Source organism: Siniperca chuatsi, linkage group LG24, assembly GCF_020085105.1.
Source record: "Siniperca chuatsi isolate FFG_IHB_CAS linkage group LG24, ASM2008510v1, whole genome shotgun sequence".
Taxonomy (NCBI): domain Eukaryota; kingdom Metazoa; phylum Chordata; class Actinopteri; order Centrarchiformes; family Sinipercidae; genus Siniperca; species Siniperca chuatsi.
Window position 1 is genome coordinate 15432434 of NC_058065.1, and position 20555 is coordinate 15452988.

Sequence of the window (20555 nt, forward strand, 5' to 3'; positions counted from 1 at the left end):
AAGAGAGAGCAGAAAAGGAAGGAAAATATGAGACAATGAGACACTGATAGGAAGAGGTTGTTTCTCAGAAGATGGAAAACTGAATTTCTTTATTATAGAAAACTTTTTTCACTTTTCTTTTTATATTGTGTTTGCCCCCCACACACACACCCCACACACACCCCCCCACACACACACATAGTTCTGGGTCATTTCTACTTTTTTCTTTCTTTCTGTCTCACTGACGCTGCTAATGCATTTTAGATGCAGGAGTGAGGACTTGGAAGCCATCGTTGTAATAATGCATGATCGATGCAGGAAAAGACATTTCTGCCACAATAACCAGGACTGTAATAATGCAGGAAAGATTCATGATGTTATTTGTACATGATGCTGCTGGCAAAACATGAAGAAAAGCTTTTATTTAAAGAAACCTGTCTTTACTTTGCTTACTTATTGTCTGTGTCCTTGCCCCTTTCCTGTCTTCACCAATTCCTCTTACACTTTCTCATAATTACTTACTTCAGTAGGCTTTTTCTCAGTTTTCAATTAATATAATCGCGCTGCTTACCATGCTAAATCAAGTGCTGCCAAAAAATTAGTCCAGATTAGCTGATCTTAAATCTGTTATGACACCTAATAAACTGTGTGCATGTGAAGGTCATTTGCAATAGAAAAGTTAAATTGAAGTAATTGATCAGCTTCAATTTAATAGCTGTAGCCCTGTGGATACTGAGGTAAAAATATATGTGAGATATATATTTTATTTTATACTTATACCCACCTGGTACTTAATTTATTTTCTTTTTTTTTAGTATTATAGGGTATTGTATTATATTTTTTGCTAGTACTTTTTCCTGTGTGCACTGACGTAAAGGCGAACTGCTGTAACAAAGAGTTTCCCTTCGGGGATCAATAAAGTATTTCTGATTCTGAGAAACAATGGGACAACAAAGGTTTTGCACAAACTAAATATTGATGTGAACAGTCTGCATGTTCAGTTCGACACGTAATAGAGTGAGACAGATCTGTACAATACATGTGTAGTCCTAGTTGTGTAGCTAAGTTGTGAAACCCAGGCCTCTGTGGCTGAGTTATGTCAGAATAGGACACATGTGGGTACAGCATGCCAACCTGCTAACAAAAGGCATTTCTGGTCATTTCAGTATGCATACTGTCATCATTGACATTGTTAATGAAATAACCACTCGATTACTGTGTTAATAGATTCAATTCAAATTAATTTATTGGTTGTATTCAACTTTGATCAACCAAGTGTTTGTGGCTCCCATCCACTTTACCTGCTGGGGTCCAAACTGCCAAACAGGAAACAAGCTCATCCAGTAGGCTTTACAGTAGAGGGAATTCAAACTGTACCATTTTGAGTAGAGTACAGAGGGGGGGATAGTCTTTTTAAAGTATCCTAAACAACCTATATTGTTAATATTTCTATATTAGGGTTATTAGAAATTGTTATAGAAATGTCATTTTAATATATTAATTGATTATGAACTTTGGTTTGTTTGTAGGAGGAGCTTCTTGTTTAAAAGCAAGGGGTAGAAGCTCCTCAGGGAAGTTCATTGTTGGAGTTGACAGTTGGTTCGGTTCAGTTCAGTTCCGTTCAGATGCAGATACTGATGCAGACATGCTGGGAGCTTGCTGCTAAGCCATGGGCCTAGTTTAGGTTTTCTTTTTATTCACAGATGGATGAAGTTATTATAAATGAACTTGGCTGTAGTGAAACTAAATTCCCAATTTGTGTGATTTTTTTTATTTTATATTTATTATTTTTCATTCGGAAGCATAGTTTACTGCAGCTCCTTGTTATTTTGACTTTAAAGGGGGAAAGAATAAACCTGCATTATGTGTTTTTAAAAGTTATTTTTTATGCACCACAATTCCTTCTTTTACCTTCACTCATCGTTGTGAAGGCCTAGAAAAGACACTCACTGTATTCAGCCTGCAGCATTTTCCAATGTGAAGTAACTGCTAGCTTGTAATCCTAGACTATCAGCACTGATAAAGAACAACCTCTTGGGTATTAACTACTATCTTCACATTTAATGCAGGGCTGGTTTGGAATTACTCAAGAGATGTCTCTCTATACTCTGGTGTGGTTTTGGCCAATGAGGAGCAGAGACTCCAGTTTGGGGATTTAACTTTTGACCTTTATATGGAACAAGTAAATTGGCCTCATATCACCTCCTGCAGTTGTTGCTGTCAGTACAGGTTTGTTTTTAAAGCTGATTATTCTGCTTTTGCAGCTGTGAAGCAAGATGCTTCTACAGACTTAAAGATTATAGAAATCTAACTTTGTAGTAATAAACATGTTGAATCTTGGGAATGTTAAGAATGAATGCACATTATATTTCATTTTAATATATTCAGTTAAATTGATAATTGTTTGTGTATCTGTGTTTTAGACAGGGAAACCACCCGTGGAGGATCTGTTCTCAGACCTGTGTGATGGACGACGCTTGCTGGAGCTGCTGGAGGGGCTGGCAGGACATGAGCTGGTGTGAATACACTCACACACATACATACATATCCAAAGAGAGGAACAAACCAGATGCCAGACTTATGGTAGACTTAACTCAGTACTGCGCTCTGTCATCAGAAGAGGATTGTCATGTTTGTCAGGCAGGGAAACAGGGAACACAAGGGACTGGACCCAATTGCAGACACTGGCAGCAGAGCAGGTGTCAATTATTTAATAACAAAGTCAACAGGTACAAAAGGCTTATAATGTGGTGAGGCAGGCAGAGATCAAAACCGAGCCGAGTCTAATTCATGGAACCATTTGGTGCCAACACTGCCAAATTAGTATAAAGCCATAATGCAACATGTGTGTCTTTGGTTGTACCATGTAACTAACATGCTCTATTATTTGTTACAACGTCTTCATGGCTGGTGGCTGGTTCAAATGTGTCACTTCCTATGAACAGAGAAGATTTTCCCTCCACTGTCCTTACATCTTATAGTAATAATGTATTTGGGCAAATAAGGCAGGCATAAAGTTTAAACAGGTCAGGGGCACATGTTTGGATAGAATATGTCGGAAATGTATGTAAATCAATAATACAGGCACAGACCCATAATTCATATGAAAAATTACATAGAGTGAATTCAACAAGCGTATATGGAGAGGCAATGAGAATGTTAAACAAAATTTATACAGGTAGTTTAAATCTTTTCTGAGGGATTTTCCCTTTGTTGTAACACAAGCTGTGCCCCAGTGTTTGTTAGTCCAATTGACATTCAGACGCAAAGTCAGATCTGCACAAATGCAACAGACCCACAGTTTGGTATAAGCACACAGGTGACGGAGATGAAACGAAAATGCCAAAAGGGTACAGTGCCTGAGGCATTAATCACAAAGATTCATAATTATATTAAAATAACACTGATGTTTAAAATAACAAGTCCCATCAGCTGTTAAGAGATCTCCTGCATCCCTGCGGGTCCTAAGATCAGCACCTTGGACAGCAATCATGATGCAGAATGTTGTAACAGATCCACATGTAAAGTTGGAGGAGACTTAAGGCTGATCAATTAATAGTCTTTAACCTTTATCATAACTTAACTTTTTAATTAGTGATGTGTTCAGTTCATCTGCTTTGTGAACCAGTCAGGTGAAGTAACACACGCAGCTTTCCAACTACTTGAAACTGGCTCTCTGTTTAAAAAAAAAAAGGTTTCCACTAGTGTGTTAATGTTATGGACAGACACCGATATGGAGACAGATGGTTTTATTGGATAACAGCCAGGTAGAACAGGTATGCCGGTATGGAGATGGGGAAGTCTGTTAGAGGGAAGACCCGCTGGAGACCGGAGATCGCTGGAGCCCGGAGATCGCTGGGCACAGGAGACCGCTGGGGGCAGGAAACCGCTGGAGACAGGAGATAAGTATTATGCCGCGTAGCATAGGGAGTCCTACTTATGAACGAGGTCGGACTCAGACTGAGGTGAGTGCAGGGCTTTTATGCAGGATGTGATTGGGAGCTAATGGGGAGCAGGAGTGTGATTGGGAGCAGGTGTGGATGGTACACCCCCCTCCACGGCAAGCTCCTGAGGGCCGAAAAACCCCACCGATGTGGTGGTCGTCCTTCACCACAGGGAGCGGGTTGATCTGGGCGGACGGCCGGGGTTTGGGCATGTGCGGAGCTGGGAACTTTGGGTGGACGACCCGGAGCCTGGACAGGTATGGAGCTGGGACAACCAGGAGCCTGGTCCTGGGTGTTTTGGAGGATCTTGGATGGACAACCCGGTGGCAGAACCAGGATGGAGCTGAGGACCTCCAGTGGATGACCCAGGGATTGGCCTGGGGCGAAGCTGAAGACCCCAGGTGGACAACCCGGGGACTGGCCTGGCGCGGAGCTGAGGACCTCAGGTGGACAGACCGGGGACTGGCCTGGCGCGGAGCTGAGGACCTGCCATCCAGCAGGGAGTGATGGAGGCGGCCGCAGCACTGGGACTGGAGGCGTCGAGGGAGCTGGAACTGAAGGCGTCGACAGAGCAGGCGAGCAGCTGGGCGGCAGAGCTCCGGTGCAGGCAAGTCGCGGATTAGTAGGCTGGAGATTGGCTGGTTGAGGTGCGGGCTGAGGACTGGCTGATGAATCCATGACTGGGGTGCCGAACGCTTTCCTGAGGTATGTTGCGAAATGGCGAAAAGACTGGGTGACAGCCTCATCTCGCGACCAGATGTCTGCTGCCCAGCGGAGCACCGGTCCGTCGAGCGAGGAAACCAAGAAGGCCACCTTTGATCGCTCGGTGGGATACTGGTGTGGATACAGGCTGAAGACCAGGGAACACCGCAACAAAAATCCCTCACAGTGCTCTACTGAGTCTGAGAAGTTTGGAAATCATGCTAATAGCCAGCAGTGGTGAAGGAGTGACTGAGGAAGCGCTGGTTGGACTGACTGGTGGTGGATGGGTGAGGAGATATTGTCGGATAACATCCTCCAGGTCCGGGAAGGGGTCATTGGGGCTCAGGTCTGTCATCCTTTTGGTATGGTCTGACCTTCTGTTACGGACAGACAGGCAGGGGACACCGATATGGAGACAGATGGTTTTATTGGATAACAGCCAGGTAGAACAGGTATGCCGGTATGGAGATGGGGAAGTCTGTTAGAGGGACGACCCGCTGGAGAGGGAGATTGCTGGGGACAGTGGATTGTTGGGGACAGGGGATCGCTGGAGACAGGGGATCGCTGGAGAGATAAGTATCATGTTGCATAGCATAGGGAGTCCTAGTTACGAATGAGGTCGGACTCAGACTGAGGTGAGTGCAGGCTGTGATTGGGAGCTAATGGGGAGCAGGAGTGTGATTGGGAGCAGGTGTGGATGGTTAGTGGATGGTGGAGCCTGGCGTGTCCGTGACAGTTAATTTCATTTTATTTTATTGCGCGTTACAAGTGATAACAGTAAATCCTTTGTTTTACATTGTGCAGTAAAATCACGTGTAGATCTGACCCTAACTATTAAAGTCTTTCTGGATCTTGAATGACTTTGAATTAAAAATGGCCTCTGAAGTGAAAATGGATTTTCATTATGGTACTGACTGAGGGCATACCCCCATAGCATCATCAGACACAGGATACTCCACATATAGAGTCTGCTGTAAAACCTGAGCAACACGTGTTGCAGTTGAGTGTGTGAAAACTTCTTACCAAGCGAGCAGAGAAGTTGAAACAGTTAGCTAAAAGTAATGAATAAACAGACTGTATAAACAGTCCAAATAGCTAGTTAGTAATGGATAAATGGTGAAAAGCTAAATACAATGGATAAACTGTTGAAATAGCAAAAATAATGACTAAATGGTAAATACCTAAGTGTAATGGACACATTGTTGAAATTGATAGCTAAAAGCTTCTGCTACTCCAAGTGGTAGTTATTAGGGATTCAGACTTGATCAAACTGAATTTTATATTATTAATGGACAATGTTAAACATCTGGTTTAAAATCAATTAAAATTAAGACATTTGGAATATGACAGGTGGTGTCAATGATGAGGTACATGAATTCATCTGTAAGGGGTTGTGGGCTACAACAGATAAAAAAGGTTGGAAACTAATTATATATACTGTACACACTTTTTTGCCCCACATCGCTAACTCTGCTGATCATACAGTCGTAACTCCACTGAAGATAACAGTTTATCCAGTGTGATAATTGCATTTCTTATTAGTGAAACTTGCAATTGCCATTTGGAATTTGTCCACTTGACTGATTCTGGTAAGGTGGAACCATGGAAGATTTTCACATCCCACATAATGCAGTGTGAATGCAGCATTGACCTCAGCTTAACCTAAAACTAATCATATTCATATGTAACCTTAATGTTAAAATCATAATTTGAAGAAATGAAAACTGGAAAATAAATGCCAAGTGCCTACAGTCCTAATAACACTTCTACTCCCACCTTGTTTTTCTTTTCCCCTCCAGCTCTCTTCACCTCATCCACCTTCTCTCTTTTTCTCTCTTATGCTTTCTCTTCATCTATCCACCACCTGTCCTCCTTCTCTTCTTTCCCCTGTCTCTGTCCATCCCCACTTCTATCTCATGGAGAGACATTATCGTCTTTGTCCTTTGTTTGATACTATCTCCTTATTGTAATGGCCTACACACACACACACACACACACACACACACAAACTCACACTTTTATTGTAATGTGGCCGTTTGTAGCGCTCATGGATGCCCCTGAGCAAGGTCTGTTTATGCCTCAATAATTTCCTCAGTCTGGTTTGTGTGTGTTTGTGTGTGTAGGTGAGGTTGGAGAGAGGATTCACGCGCGTTCACTCACTCAACAATGTCAACCGTGCTCTGCAGATCTTGCAGAAAAACAATGTAAGTATACGTGCACACTGACACATAGATATTTCCCTTCATCCTGATGTGATTACCTGTGAGAGTTAAATATAATGTGGATTTGACTGCATTAATATATATTAAATAAATCAGTGGTTAAATTAAACTGCCTTTCCTCTCTAAATTTGTTTCTATATACCTTTATCCTTGTCCCTTTTAGGATGCCTTAACTTGTCTAAGCTTTTCCTGTCTAAGAAAAGCATGAATCTCTATTTTTTTGATCCCCTCCTTTATGTTACTGCTCTTCTGTGCTTTTCCCCTTACCACAATTTTTCTTTTGTCTTACGTGTCCTTTGGCTTTTTCTCCAGCTTCTCTCATGCTGTTGCCCTTCCTTGCTTTCTCCTCTAATGTATAATTTCTCTTCTATATTTATTGTAGTCAAGACAGGTGTATACATTTGGTTCACTTGACACGACACATTTTAAAATACGCATTTGCAGTGAAGATAATGCAATGAGTGACAGATAAGTTATTAATTTTTCTTACATAAAGTTTAGCAAATAATAGTTAAAGCAGTGGTTCCCAACCTGGGGGATGGGACTTAAAGATAAATCTGAGGGGTCACAAGAAGATGAAAAAAATAAGAAAGGCAACATTTATTTATTTTCAAGAAAAGAAAAAACTGTGATTTCTAAAAGATTATTTTTCTTGTTGCAGAAATACATTTCTTTTACACAAAATTATGTTTATTTTTACCGACGTAATTAATTAAAAATAATTGAAAATCTTATTCATTATAACATAATCCTATTTGGATGTTTTCTATTGAAAAACATACTTGGAAAAACAACACAGAGGTAATTCTTTATTGTTCATATTATCAAACAATATGTTTCACTTTTACAAGAGAAAAGGCTTTGAGGATGAGGATTAACCAGCGAGTTTGGCAAACATAGCTCTGTCTCAGGTAATGTTGATCATCATGTACGTTCTTGTCCTTAAAAGGGATTTCTATTATAAGCTGTCTCCTCACAAAATCTTGTAGTTAGCTAATGATATGCTCCTTGGCTTAGGAAGTAACACTAGGTTGGGTACCACTGAGAGAGAAAGTGAGGGGACTGGCATGCATTTTGGAAGATAAACTCTCTAATGAGATTTGTGTGTCTGTTTGTACCTCCTCCAGGTTGAATTGGTGAATATCGGAGCGGCAGACATCGTTGATGGAAATCACAAACTGATTCTCGGGCTCATTTGGAGCATCATTCTCCACTGGCAGGTGTGTGCACATGCATGTGTATGTCTTTGTGAGTGTGTGAGAATGTGTTAGCATCATTTTGGAGAAAATTTGAGTTTTCATATTTTGATAATCCCTAAGTTATTTTGCAATCGCAGCAATTTTTTGCTGCATTTCAGAAAGATGTTTCTGTTTGGACTGAATGTTCTATCAGTTACCTTGCCCTCAACTGCATTGAGTCAAACAAAACCCTGCTAAAACAGAAAATAAAGCTGTGCTATAAATTGTACGTATATACATTTTACTGTGTAATTACACTAAATTGAGTTGAGCCCATTTAGAGGGCCACACAAAGTTTTATAGTGAAGATAATAAACAAGCTACAATGAGTAAATGACTGCACTAATGCTGGTGAGATGATCAGATATACAGCTTTCTCAGCGGGATGCATCACTTTTACACCAGTTGAAATTGCCTTTTCTCCATGATGAACAAATTGAATCAGCTGCAACATAGATGGTTTATATACATTGCTCCTGTCTATTGCTTAAAGAAAGTGGTCACTCATAGCTGCAATACTCACAAAAAAAAACAACAACAAAATGCTGCACATTATCCTTCTGTGTCCATCTTTTTGTTGGTGATATTCGGATCGCATACGGGTTCCTGGATTGTAGCTGTCAAGGTGAAGGTAGCAGTCACATTGCAGGGAACTCAGAACAACAAGAGAGAAGAAAGAAAAGAAAGGTGAAATGTTTCCATGTGAGGCAGAAATACACATTGATGCCTCATTGTTACACTGTTACTTTAAAATACACTTAAAGGTCTTTGTTGTGTCCCAATTCCATACCACATAATTATGTATACAGTATGTACTTTAATACTACTTGTCATAGTATGCTGTTTTTGCAGTTAGTATTCAAGAACTTAATATACTTTACTGTTTTGTACATACAGGAAATTATGCAATATTTGCAATGTAAATCAAACTATGAATTTAGAATTCCACTGCCAATTTGCAAGCAAAATGTATTTCAAAGATTTAATACTTCTTTTTGGTCAGTTTTCTAAGAGCTTCCTGTCACTGTTTCACCACCATCTCCAATTTCATTGAATCTTTTACATTAGTGAGCAAGCTGGCAAACTTTATTTATACAGCACTTATTAAGTGTTCAACTTACAAAAAAGATATAAAATCAAGAGAAAGCCAAAGAAAACAAAGGAGTCTAGAGATGCTTTTTAATGATGTGCACTGATGTGGCTTCTTTGAGACTTTGCGGGGCTGTTACAGAGTCGAGGAGCAACAACAGCTTGAAAAACTTGATCACCTTTAGTTTTCAGCCCTGATCTTGGAACAGTTAAGTTAAAATTTTGAGACATCCATTCTTTCATTGTACTAAGGAAGTTTTGAACTGTATCTAGCTTCATACTGGTTTTACTATTAAGAGAGAGATACAGCTATGATGTCATTATGATAACAATGATAAGAGATATTGTTCTGACCCCAGTCAGTGTCTGTCACCTTTAAAAGTTTCCCCAAACAGCAATTTTCTCCATTTGGTTTATCAGTCCACATGACAGTCAAACTTGAAGTAGATCTGTACATGAGTATTGTCACCTAACTGTGCCACTGAGTTATTTATTTCATAGAGCCATTGTTAAAAAGTGTGACATTGCAGCGGTCAGTGTTATGACATTGGCAAACTAGATGCTAAGCTAATCCACCAGAAGCGTGTGCTAGCTTATGATTTCTAAGTTACTCCATGTAAGTTTATAATAGTTTGTGTGTTAAATTTATCTACACTTACATATCTGTTACTTACCTTCTTTATAAACCTATAAGAAAAGGAAATGTTAAATCAGGTTAAATCAAAGTGCTTTGACTAGGATGGAAATACACTCATAGGTTAACTAACTGTAATGTTAACATGGTTATAATGTTGTAGCATGCATTTAATTGCTATTGTGTAACGTTAATTGTATTATTGTGTTTTTTGTGCTTGCAGTCTTACAAATTAAAGCTTCAGTAATCACACTCAACATGTAATACAGTATACTGAGTTTAGCTATGTGTTTATCTTTGCAGAGTGACACATCTGCAAGGTCAGAATAGATATTGAAGAAATTAGTTATGTAACCAAGTTGTAGCATGTATGCAGAAAATAGGATGGGACCAGGAATTGAGCCTTGTGGCACACCACATATTAAAGGTGCTGATGACAAAAGGTGATCATTTAAAGAGACACAGAACGTTTGGTTGGACAGATCAGATTTAAACCACTCATGCAGAAACCAGATTGTAATTTATGAAATATAATAGCTCCTCTGTTTCTTTTCTGCAATGCAATGTGGGACAATAATGTGTACATCAATAGTACACTCAAATATCAAGCATTTTAGTATGTATTTGGAATGTTTAGAGCTTAGTTAATTTAGTTTGTTTTTCAAGTGCGAACACACTACATGCACAAAACCTGCTTAGAATTAGTATTATAGTATGGAATTGGGACACAGCTATAGATTTCTTTCAGTTTAGTAGATGCTTTTTAAAGAAATGAGCAGCCACTCATAGTCTAGATTTTTAAAAATACTTTATTGCAAGAGTGCATAACGCAGATTTGCACTCTTACAATATTTGTATATTGAGAAAAAGCGGGAAAAATTAATACACTCATAAAGCCTCATATTTAATCCATTCACTCCATCAGATGGAATATTCCAGTTCTTGATTTCAGATTCTGTATGTTATTCTCTCCATTTTTAAAATTTTATTTTTGACTTCCAGTTTTTTTATGAAGGTGGAGCAGGCTTTAACAGGTTCCTCTTTATCTGTTTCATAGCTGCAATTCTAAGTATACTCTATAGGTATCTGTTTTCTAGAGTAAGCTTAGATGGTGATATACCTATAATAATACATTTTGGTTCAAATACCTATTTAATTTAATTTGTTTTAGTATTGGGCAGGAAAAGAAGAAATCTTAGTGGTTTGCATTCTTTTCTCCAGCCATCTGATTCAATTGATATTGTAAAATTTGATTGTATTGTCAGCATGATAAAGAATCTTGTATAGTTTAGATTTTTCATTGCCTTCATATTTGTTTTATGTTAACAACATATTTGACCAGAAAACATGAGCAAGCACAGGTGAGGTATCCAACATCATAACTTTGGAGAAAAGTACATCCACCAGGGTGCTCCAAAGTTTCCTTTTAATGTTTTTTTTTTTCATGATGTCTCGTTCCCTTCTGGTCTTTTTTCCCAGCTGCCTTTTATCTTTCTGCCAAGTCATAGAACAACATTATGCCTCCACTGTTGGCTTCTCCCCTTAAGCTGTATTTAAAGTTCAAAATCTATTTTATGGTGGACTCAGTGTTTAAAACCAACGAACAACTACCATGTAAAGGCAGTAGTTTTAATAGCTTACATTACAATACAATTTAATTGTATTTCATTCCTCATTAAGTTGAATACAGGCTAATGTCTCAATCATGCTAGTTTTGGCATAGACTTAATGATGCGATTAATAGCAAAACACAATTCTATAATGAGATGTGTGTGGTGGTTGAGTGTGCATGATTGTGGGTAGCGTGTGTGTGTGTGTGTGTGCATATAACGTGTGTGTATGTGTGTGAATATGTCTGTGATAGGCTGCTACGCCCTTGAGGTTATCATTTGCTTGTGTGTGGGCACGTATACCAGTCTGTAAGTGCTTCTGTGTGTGTGTGTGTGGATCTCTGTCAGTGTGTAAGTGTGTGTGTGTGTGTGTGTGTCATTGTGAGTCTGTATATACAGCAGGCTTTGTCAAAGCGCCCCTCCAATTAAAGTGGAAATGCATGCAGTGACCTACTACCAAATGAGTCCCTTTTTTACCCGGCAGGCCACATTCTATGAGGAATCGCTAACAAACCTGTGTGTGTGTAAGTGTGTGTGTGTGTATGTGAGAGTACCTTTGCTGGGAATTCACCTCGACACCAAATTACAACGAACTCTATTAATAGGTTTAGTTGCACATTGTGTGTGAGTGTGTATCTGTGAGTGTGTAATAGCACGAATGACTCTTTCCTGCTTCTTCTTACTCCATTACTTTACATCTCTTTATGCAACTGTGTGTGTGTGTTTTTTTTTTTTTTGCTCATTCTGTCCTCTACTCCTCTGTCCACCCCCTGCTCAGAGCTCCGCTAACACTCATTGCACTGCCTCGCTGCATGAGAGTGTGTGTGTGTATGTGCCGGAGTGCAGAAAGCATAGAGAGCGAGGCAGAGTAGAAGAGTTGAGTGGTATAAGAAATTAGGAGCAAAGTGGGGGAGAAAGAAAGGAGTGGAGGGAAACAAAAAACACCTTTTTGTATGTATATGTATGTTTGTGTGTGTGCATATGTGACTGATAGAAAGGTGAGGGTAAGATATGCATAAGCAATGCACAACCGGGCAGTGAAAAGCATAATGTCTCTCTCTCTCTCTCTCTCTTCCCCCCTGAGCCCTGAACAAGTGCTCCAAAACTGTCACTCACAACTGCCAAAAATCCAGCCTGTGAGGATGCAACCATATCCACACACAGGCTTGTGCATGGATATGTGTGTACACAAGTGTCCTTTGACTGAGTTTGTGCTGCCATGTGGAGGTACCTGTGTGTGTGTGTGTGTGTGTGTGTGTGTGTGTGTGTGAATATGCAAAGTATCCACTGACAGGCCACATCAAAACTTTGCTAGAAAGCAGCAGATTTTAAAAAAATTTCTCTTTATGGTAATGTTACATCGTCAGGCATCATATTTGCATGGATTTCGTTATCTGTTGTTCTGTCCATCAGGGGAGTCCTTGTTGTGTGTATGTAAGTGTTTATGAGCGAGAGAGAGTGGTTATGGTTGTGTTTGATGGTAACTGCTAACAGTAGCCAACTGCTACTGTGCATGTCTGTTCTCTCTAGGTGGATATTGGATTTAAACAGGCATTTTTGTGTTGGTTTTGCAGCTCTACTCAACTATCCCATGCCAATTGAATAAAAATCCAGTTTGTGTTTCTTGTATGAATGACAAACATAAAATCACTTGTAAGCCTCATATTTGTACACATGTTGCATACTTATATACATTGGCCGGACAAACTAATAGTTACATTTTTATCAGTTGGTGTTTAGGTCCATCTGACCATCAACACTTTGGTCAAGACCAGGATATTGTGACAACTCCTGGCATGATTGTCATTAAGTTTTCTATTTCTATTGGTAGTCCCCACAGGATGATTCATTATTATTCTGAATCTTAATAACCTCATGACTTTACTCATCTAGTGCCACCATTGGCTCCAATAGCTATTAGCTGAATTTTCCTCAGGTCAAAATTTGCACATTTGCGAAGTAACACTAAATTCAATACAGCTGAGGCTGATGTGAGAGTTACAGGTATTTGGTCATAAACCAAAGTATTGGACAACTAAAAAAAATGCTGTGATGATGGCGTGAGATAAAAAGTTGGAGGATCACCAAAGTTACTGCAATTCATACATTGGAGAACATGAATGTCTGTACAAAATCCCTTGCTGAGACATTTCACTATGAACCAAAAAATGCCAACTGCTGGTCCTTCCAATAGATGTCAAGGTATTTCACTGAATAAGGGAAAACCTTCATCTGCAGGTGATACTAGAGGAAAAGTCACAAGATCAACATCGTCATTGGGATTAATCCACTAGGGACCTTGAATAGCCGTACCAAATTTCATGACAAACCATCCAACAGTTGTCAAGATATTTTATTCAAAACCAAGATTGTCAATCTCACAGTGGCACTAGAGGAAAAGTCAGAGGTCATGAAAGTCATTAGGATTCATCCTCTGGGGACCATGAATGTCTGTAAAAAAAAAAAATCCCCTAGAGCATGGAAAAAATATGAAATATTTAATTGACAATTTTCATGAAATTTATTGAGCACAGCCTTATTCCCCAGAGGATGAACCCTTTCCATTTTGGACACTTAATGAGGTTTCCTGTCAGAGCACACTCACAGCTCTACAATGTTGGAACAAGCTCCTCATCGACATCAGGACAGCAGGAACTGTACACATCTACCATCACAGACTGAAACCTCATCTGTTCAGACTGCACCTTGGCCCATTAAAAAACACTCTCTTTTATTGTTTCTAAATTTAGTGCAGCAGTTAAGCATATTTGATGAAGGTGATGTACTTATGGAAGTTGATGTACTTATGGACTTATTGTAAGTCTCTTTTGATAAAAGAGTCAGCTAAATAAATGTAATGTAATGTAAAGTCAAACTTTCACCTTTGTACACAGGACATCACTAGCTGGCTTTCCATGAAATTTGCCATGGATACTCGTGCTCTCTGGTGGATAAACCTTTTCCATCTAGGACACCCCTTGACTTTCCTTTTAACCATCCCTCAGGACTAAATATCAACACAACATTATGTCATAATCTAATGGACAGATTGCTATGAACTTATTCATGCTAATGATCCCAATATACTTTCCTCTAGAACATGACATTTTTAGTCCCTCTAAATTGTCATTACATTATTTGTTCCATCCAAAACCTTCACGTTGAGGTGTAATGAACATTGCACACTCTAGGGGCCACGGCTTTAGACTGTCATGATAGTGCAACAGTGTACGTCTTGAGAAAAATATCTGCATCGACTTTGCATGTATGTTAAGTTTTTACACCAGCTATACTTTGTATTTGCATTTGTGCATAGGTAAAGGATGTGATGAAGGATGTGATGGCGGGCCTACAGCAGACCAACAGTGAGAAGATTCTGCTGAGTTGGGTTCGTCAGAACACACGCCAGTATCCTCAGGTCTGTTCTTTTACTTCTCACTCAGTCTTATTATCCTCAGTCCACAGGCAGTCACACTGGATCTGTTGTTAAACTACAGCTTCCATTTGCTGTTGTACAGTAGTTCTCTTCTAAAGCAGTCTCTCCTGTGTTTTTAGGAAACCCGTGACTCCATAAAAAATAGCTGTCTTATTAACTGACCATATCAGTCTCCATTTAAAAGCTATAGCTTCAAGTCTAATGAGTATCATGAAGTGACGTCTTGTCTCCATTTCATCTTTAGTGGTATAGAATGTTTTTACCCCTGTCAAAGACCTTGTGTTTTTCTAGTCGTTTGTCTATCTGTCTGACTGGATAACTCAAACCTGTCATGAACACATTTTCATGAAATTTGGTAGACAGATAGGCTTTGGGCCAAGGAATAATGGATTAGGTTTTGGTGGTGTTCCAGATCTGGGATTAGTGCCATCAGATGATTATCATTTTATAAGTATGAAACTAAAAGACAGAGAGACTTGAGCCTAAGTCCTAAAAATATGTTTTCAGGGTACAAAAAGAATCCTATTAACTTAGAATTTCAGTGGTAGTGATGATGTCTTTGGACAGGGCCTATTCAGTATTTGTAGAAGGGTATACAGTACAGTTATATATTAATGTTAGCTAACTACAGCTTCTGTAATAAAATCTTCTAGAGACAGTTGTCCTTTCAGCCAACAAAATCAACAGTCACTGTTAGAAACTGTTAGACTACTTTTGGTTACATTTGTGTACAATTTAAGACACATTGTTTCAAAAATGACTACACATTTCAAGTGGTTGACGTCAGTACTTCCCAAGCTCCATGCAGCTTTGTATTACATTTGCAACCCATTTTTAGCCAAGGTAGTCTGTAACTCCATGTATTAAAAGCTCAATTTGAGAGAGAAAAGATGTCTTCAGTCTAATATATACCTATAAAAATGGAAACCAGTACTGGGGTGACAGTGTTTCAACAGTGGGTGTCATACTGCATTCACAGGTTGGCTCTTTAATATCCATTATCTCTGTCCTCAGGTCAACGTGGTTAACTTCTCCAGTAGCTGGAATGATGGATTGGCCTTCAATGCCCTCATCCACAGCCACAGGTACTGTAAAACGGGTAGTGTGTGTGTGTGTGTGCCCATGTGTGCGTGTGTGTGTGTGTGTGTTAGGAGTGAGAAATAGAAAGAAAATAAAGCAATAGACACAGAGGAGTGGATAGACAACAGAATGTCAAAGGGAGAGGGAGATATGAAATGGGATTTATTTGGCTGCCTAAATTGTGGTCTTGTTCACACATATTATTAAATAGATATACTTGGAGGTGGAAAATGAGCCCATCAGTACTAAGTACTCAGAAAAAAGAAAAAAAGATATAAAAAAGGGAGAAAGGGAAAGAAACAGAATATGTCCGGTAGTGCCAGCTAGCAAGCCAGCTAGCTCTTAGTGATGCACTGCTACAGGAAGCCAAGTAGAAGAATTGCATAGTCTGCATTTGAATGTCCAGTGTGTAACATTTAGGGGGATCTATTGGCAGAAATGGAATATAATATTTATAAATATGTTTTAATTAGTGTATAATCACCTGAAAATAAGAATTGTTGTGTTTTCATTACCTTGGAAGAAGCCGTTTTTATCTACATAGGGAGCGGGTCCCCTTCCACGGAGGCCGCCATGTTGCACCGTCATGTTTCTACAGTAGCCCAGAATGGACAAACCAAACACTGGCTCTAAATAGGGCCAGTTTTACGGCCATCGTAGTTTCTCCTACATGCATGGAAGCGGAGGGTGATGCGAGTTGTATTCAAATGGTTGCAAACCGCACATACTGGACCTTTAAGGCTAATCAGTCCAACGTGTGGACATGGAAGAAGCTGCATATTCTAACCAGTGTGCTGAGCTGCTAGTGTTGCTGATAGTAATGTGTTGAATCCTCTCAATTCTCAATTTTTGAGTGTCATGTTTTTGCTATGATTAAAATTTCCCATGAGTCGTTTGTTCACAGTAAATTCCCCACATATAGTTTACTGCTGTTGACAAACCTCTAAATGTTTAATATATATGTGTATATATATACAGTGGTGTGAAAAAGTGTTTGCCCCCTCCCTGATTTCTTTTGCATGTTTGTCACACTTAAATGTTTCAGATCATCAAACAAATTTAAATATTAGTCAAAGATAACACAAGTAAACACAAAATGCAGTTTTTACATGAAGGTTGTTATTATTAAGGGAAAACAAAATCCAAACCTACATGGCCCTGTGTGAAATAGTGATTGCCCCCCTAAACCTAATAGCTGGTTGGGCCACCCTTAGCAGCAATAACTGTAATCAAGCGTTTGCGATAAGTTGCAATGAGTCTTTTACAGCGCTGTGGAGGAATTTTGGCCCACTCATCTTTGCAGAATAGTTGTAATTCAGCCACATTGGAGGGTTTTTGAGCATGAACTGCCTTTTTAAGGTCATGCCACAGCATCTCAATAGGATTCAGGTCAGGACTTTGGCTAGGCCACTCCAAAGTCTTCATTTTGTTCTTCTTCAGCCACTGTATGTAACTGATTGCTGCACCACCCCCTAAAATTAGTTGATAAAAAAGTTTAAACTTATATAATGTTAAGTATTTGTGGTGGGAGAAAGGATTTGCTTTGCTTTTTATCCATTTATTATCATATGTATTAGTCCATTGTTCTATACTGTACCTTGCAAGCGTGATGTCAGGAGGGACAGAGAGAGAGAGAGAGAGAGAGAGAGAGAGAGAGAGAACGAAAAGAGTGCACATATGGATGAGCAAGGGAGAGGGAGCATGCATATGGTGGAGACGTGAAAGAAACGCTTCCTTTGATCATGAAGCCTAATGTAATTGTATAATTCTCAGGTTTGTCATTGAAGGGAACTACACTGCAGACTGGTGTGTTTGCTAACAGACTGTATACTATATTTACTATTTAATTTTTTGCCTTCCAGCCCTCCTTCCTTGCACTCAGGCTGCTTCTGTGCGGTCGTGAAATGTCTGCTTTCAAATTGAAAGACCACGCTCTTGAACAAAGATAGGAAAAAAGCTCCAAATCTGATCGACAGCAGTCAGTGAACTTGGGAACTATTTGTTTTTACCGATAACTAAGGTGTTCCACAAGGGTCAATTAATTCATTTTTAACTAACTGCCATGCACATTTATACCCTGATGATACAATATTTTATTGTATTGCCGACTCAGCTAGCTGTGGAGAACCTGCAACATTCCTTCAACGTTCTCCAAGCTGCCCTTGATCTTAAACTTGTATTGAATGCACATAAAACTTTATGTTGTTTCCTAGATCTAGAGATACAAACATTCTTATTTCCACTGTGCAAGGATCCAGTATTGAGAGAGTTAAATATAACATATTTATACATAATATAAAATACTTTGTCAACAAATCATGACAAAATTTTTATTTTTTTTGTATAGAAATAGAACTAACTTTCCTATGTTTTGTAGGAAAAGGATTGTTGAAGCTGTTTTTCTCTGTGTTATGGATTATGGGGATGTGATTTATAGGCATGCTACTCTTAAGCCCTTGGATGCTGTTTATCATTCTGCTTTTAGGTATATTACTGGTAATGTTTATAGCACTCATCACTGCATCCTGTATGAAAAAGATGGGTGGTCTTCTCTGTCAAAGAGAAGTGATAGGCATATCTATTTGTTTATCTACAAGGCCCTTATTGGGAAGGTCACATCTATGCTACTATGTTTGTACTGAGCTTGGAAGATCTGCTTTTAGTTTCTATGTTCCAACTACCTGGAACTCTTTACAAAGCACCCTAAAAATGAATACTTTGGAACCCCTTGGTGAATTTAAATCCATGATAAGAACTATTCAGCTTCTGTTCGTACCTGTTTTTAATTGAATTGTTTTCGAATTTGTTCTTTTATGAACTGTACTATATGCTTGTTTTTATTAATTGTTTTCTTTATCTTGTATCTTTTATTATTTTGTATCTTTTTAAGTCATTTAAATTGTTACTCAACATCATTGTAAATGAGGGCCAGGCCTCAATGATTTTTGAGTTTAAATAAGGGCAACAATTATACCCAGTGTAGTGAAGTTGTAATATTATATAGAAAAGCTGTATTACACAAGTAAATGAATAAGTGAATGTACAAATTAATAAGTCAATGGATAAAGAATGAATGCCGGATGAATAGGTGGATGAATGGCTTTGCAGAAGTGAAACAATGTTAATCTGCCTCTATGGATACCCATGAGAGTTTGGGTGTTAGGCCTGGACTTATGTAATTATAAATTAAATCATGGTTAGCTAGCATGAACATCTGTTAGCAGTGTCCTCACAGGAATACAGAGTGGGAGATCACAGACACCAAAGCTATCACCCTGCAGGTCATTTGCTTTGGTGCTCCATGCCAATGTTATGTTTACTGATAGTGGAAGAATAGCAGATTTCACAGAGCAAATGTTTAAATCAAATGACATACAAAATCAGCATACTACTTTGCATTATTATGGTCTATTTTCACTTACTGAGGAGGTGGTGGTTGACTGGAGAGTATGTACAGTTAAAAATCACTCATGGTTGCTGACAAAGTAGTTCCAAAAATAAACCTGACTGCGTCAGCTGAAGTGAATCAATTACAGTATATTTCATTTAAAAAAAATAAATCTATAGGCTATAAAAATATTAAGAACTTTTTTATTACTACAATATCAGTCCTTTTACTTTGGAGAATGTTTTTTTTTGTCTCCTTTTACTCAACATATACAACGGAATTTACATAGAGCACAGAGAAAATGATCAACCAGGGACATAAACTACTAAATACTTCGGATATTCCTCTATATTTGGATAAATTGAAATATAGATACAGTGGGTATATGATCCCTGATGATTTCTCTTTTGCCTCCGCAGACCTGAGCTTTTTGATTGGAGCTCAGTGGAGAAGAAGACGTCTGCAATCGACAGACTGGAACACGCCTTTAATAAGGCAGAACAACACCTGGGGATAGAGAGACTGCTGGACCCTGAGGGTAATTAACACATACATACACACACACACACACACACACACACACACACACACACACACACACACACACACACACACAGTTGTGTTTCCATCACTTCAGAGGACATTACATTGACTTACATTAATTTCCTTACATTAACCTAAACCCAACCTTACCCTTACCCTAAAGTCTTCACCCTAAAATGTAACGATTTACATTATGGGGACTTGCGTTTTGTCCCCAAAAGGAAGGCGAGTCCCCATGATGTGATTGTGAACATGATTTATGTCCCCACAACATGAGTAATACACACACACATAGCTGCACACATGCACAGAAACACCGGTTATTCCAGAGAAGAATGTTCGAGGTGAGTTACAGCTCCCATCATATTTAACGCCTTCCAATCATGCACCTTAATTGACCCAGTTAAACATGATGTGTCATGCTGTGATTGGGTGTTGCCATGGCGATAATTGTGGTCACCTTGGTGGAAGGACTTAATCAGTGATGCACAAACTGACCGATAGATTGGCAAAAATGTTCTGACCTACCAGAAAAGTCCTTTGATTTTGTGCAAAATAACACCAGAGATGCCTAACAAGTATGTTCACCCAGAATTTGTTGACATTCGTGGCATCCATCACTGCCATGGTTGCTGCTGACCTAAGACCAGTTTACAGACTCTTAATCAAAACTGTCAGGCAGGGATAAAG

General features: G+C 39.0%; 1 protein-coding gene across 17 annotated transcripts in view; it reads left to right on the forward strand.

Moving 5' to 3' along the window:
• dmd (dystrophin) overlaps nt 1-20555 on the forward strand; it is a 419464-nt gene that overhangs the window by 147452 nt on the left and 251457 nt on the right. For all 17 annotated transcript variants that reach the window (XM_044188364.1, XM_044188362.1, XM_044188369.1 and 14 more), the window contains exons 3-8: nt 2403-2495; nt 6749-6829; nt 7975-8067; nt 14735-14836; nt 15869-15939; nt 19742-19860. In XM_044188364.1, the coding sequence (XP_044044299.1) occupies nt 2403-2495; nt 6749-6829; nt 7975-8067; nt 14735-14836; nt 15869-15939; nt 19742-19860 (559 nt within the window). The remainder of the gene's footprint in view (nt 1-2402; nt 2496-6748; nt 6830-7974; nt 8068-14734; nt 14837-15868; nt 15940-19741; nt 19861-20555) is intronic.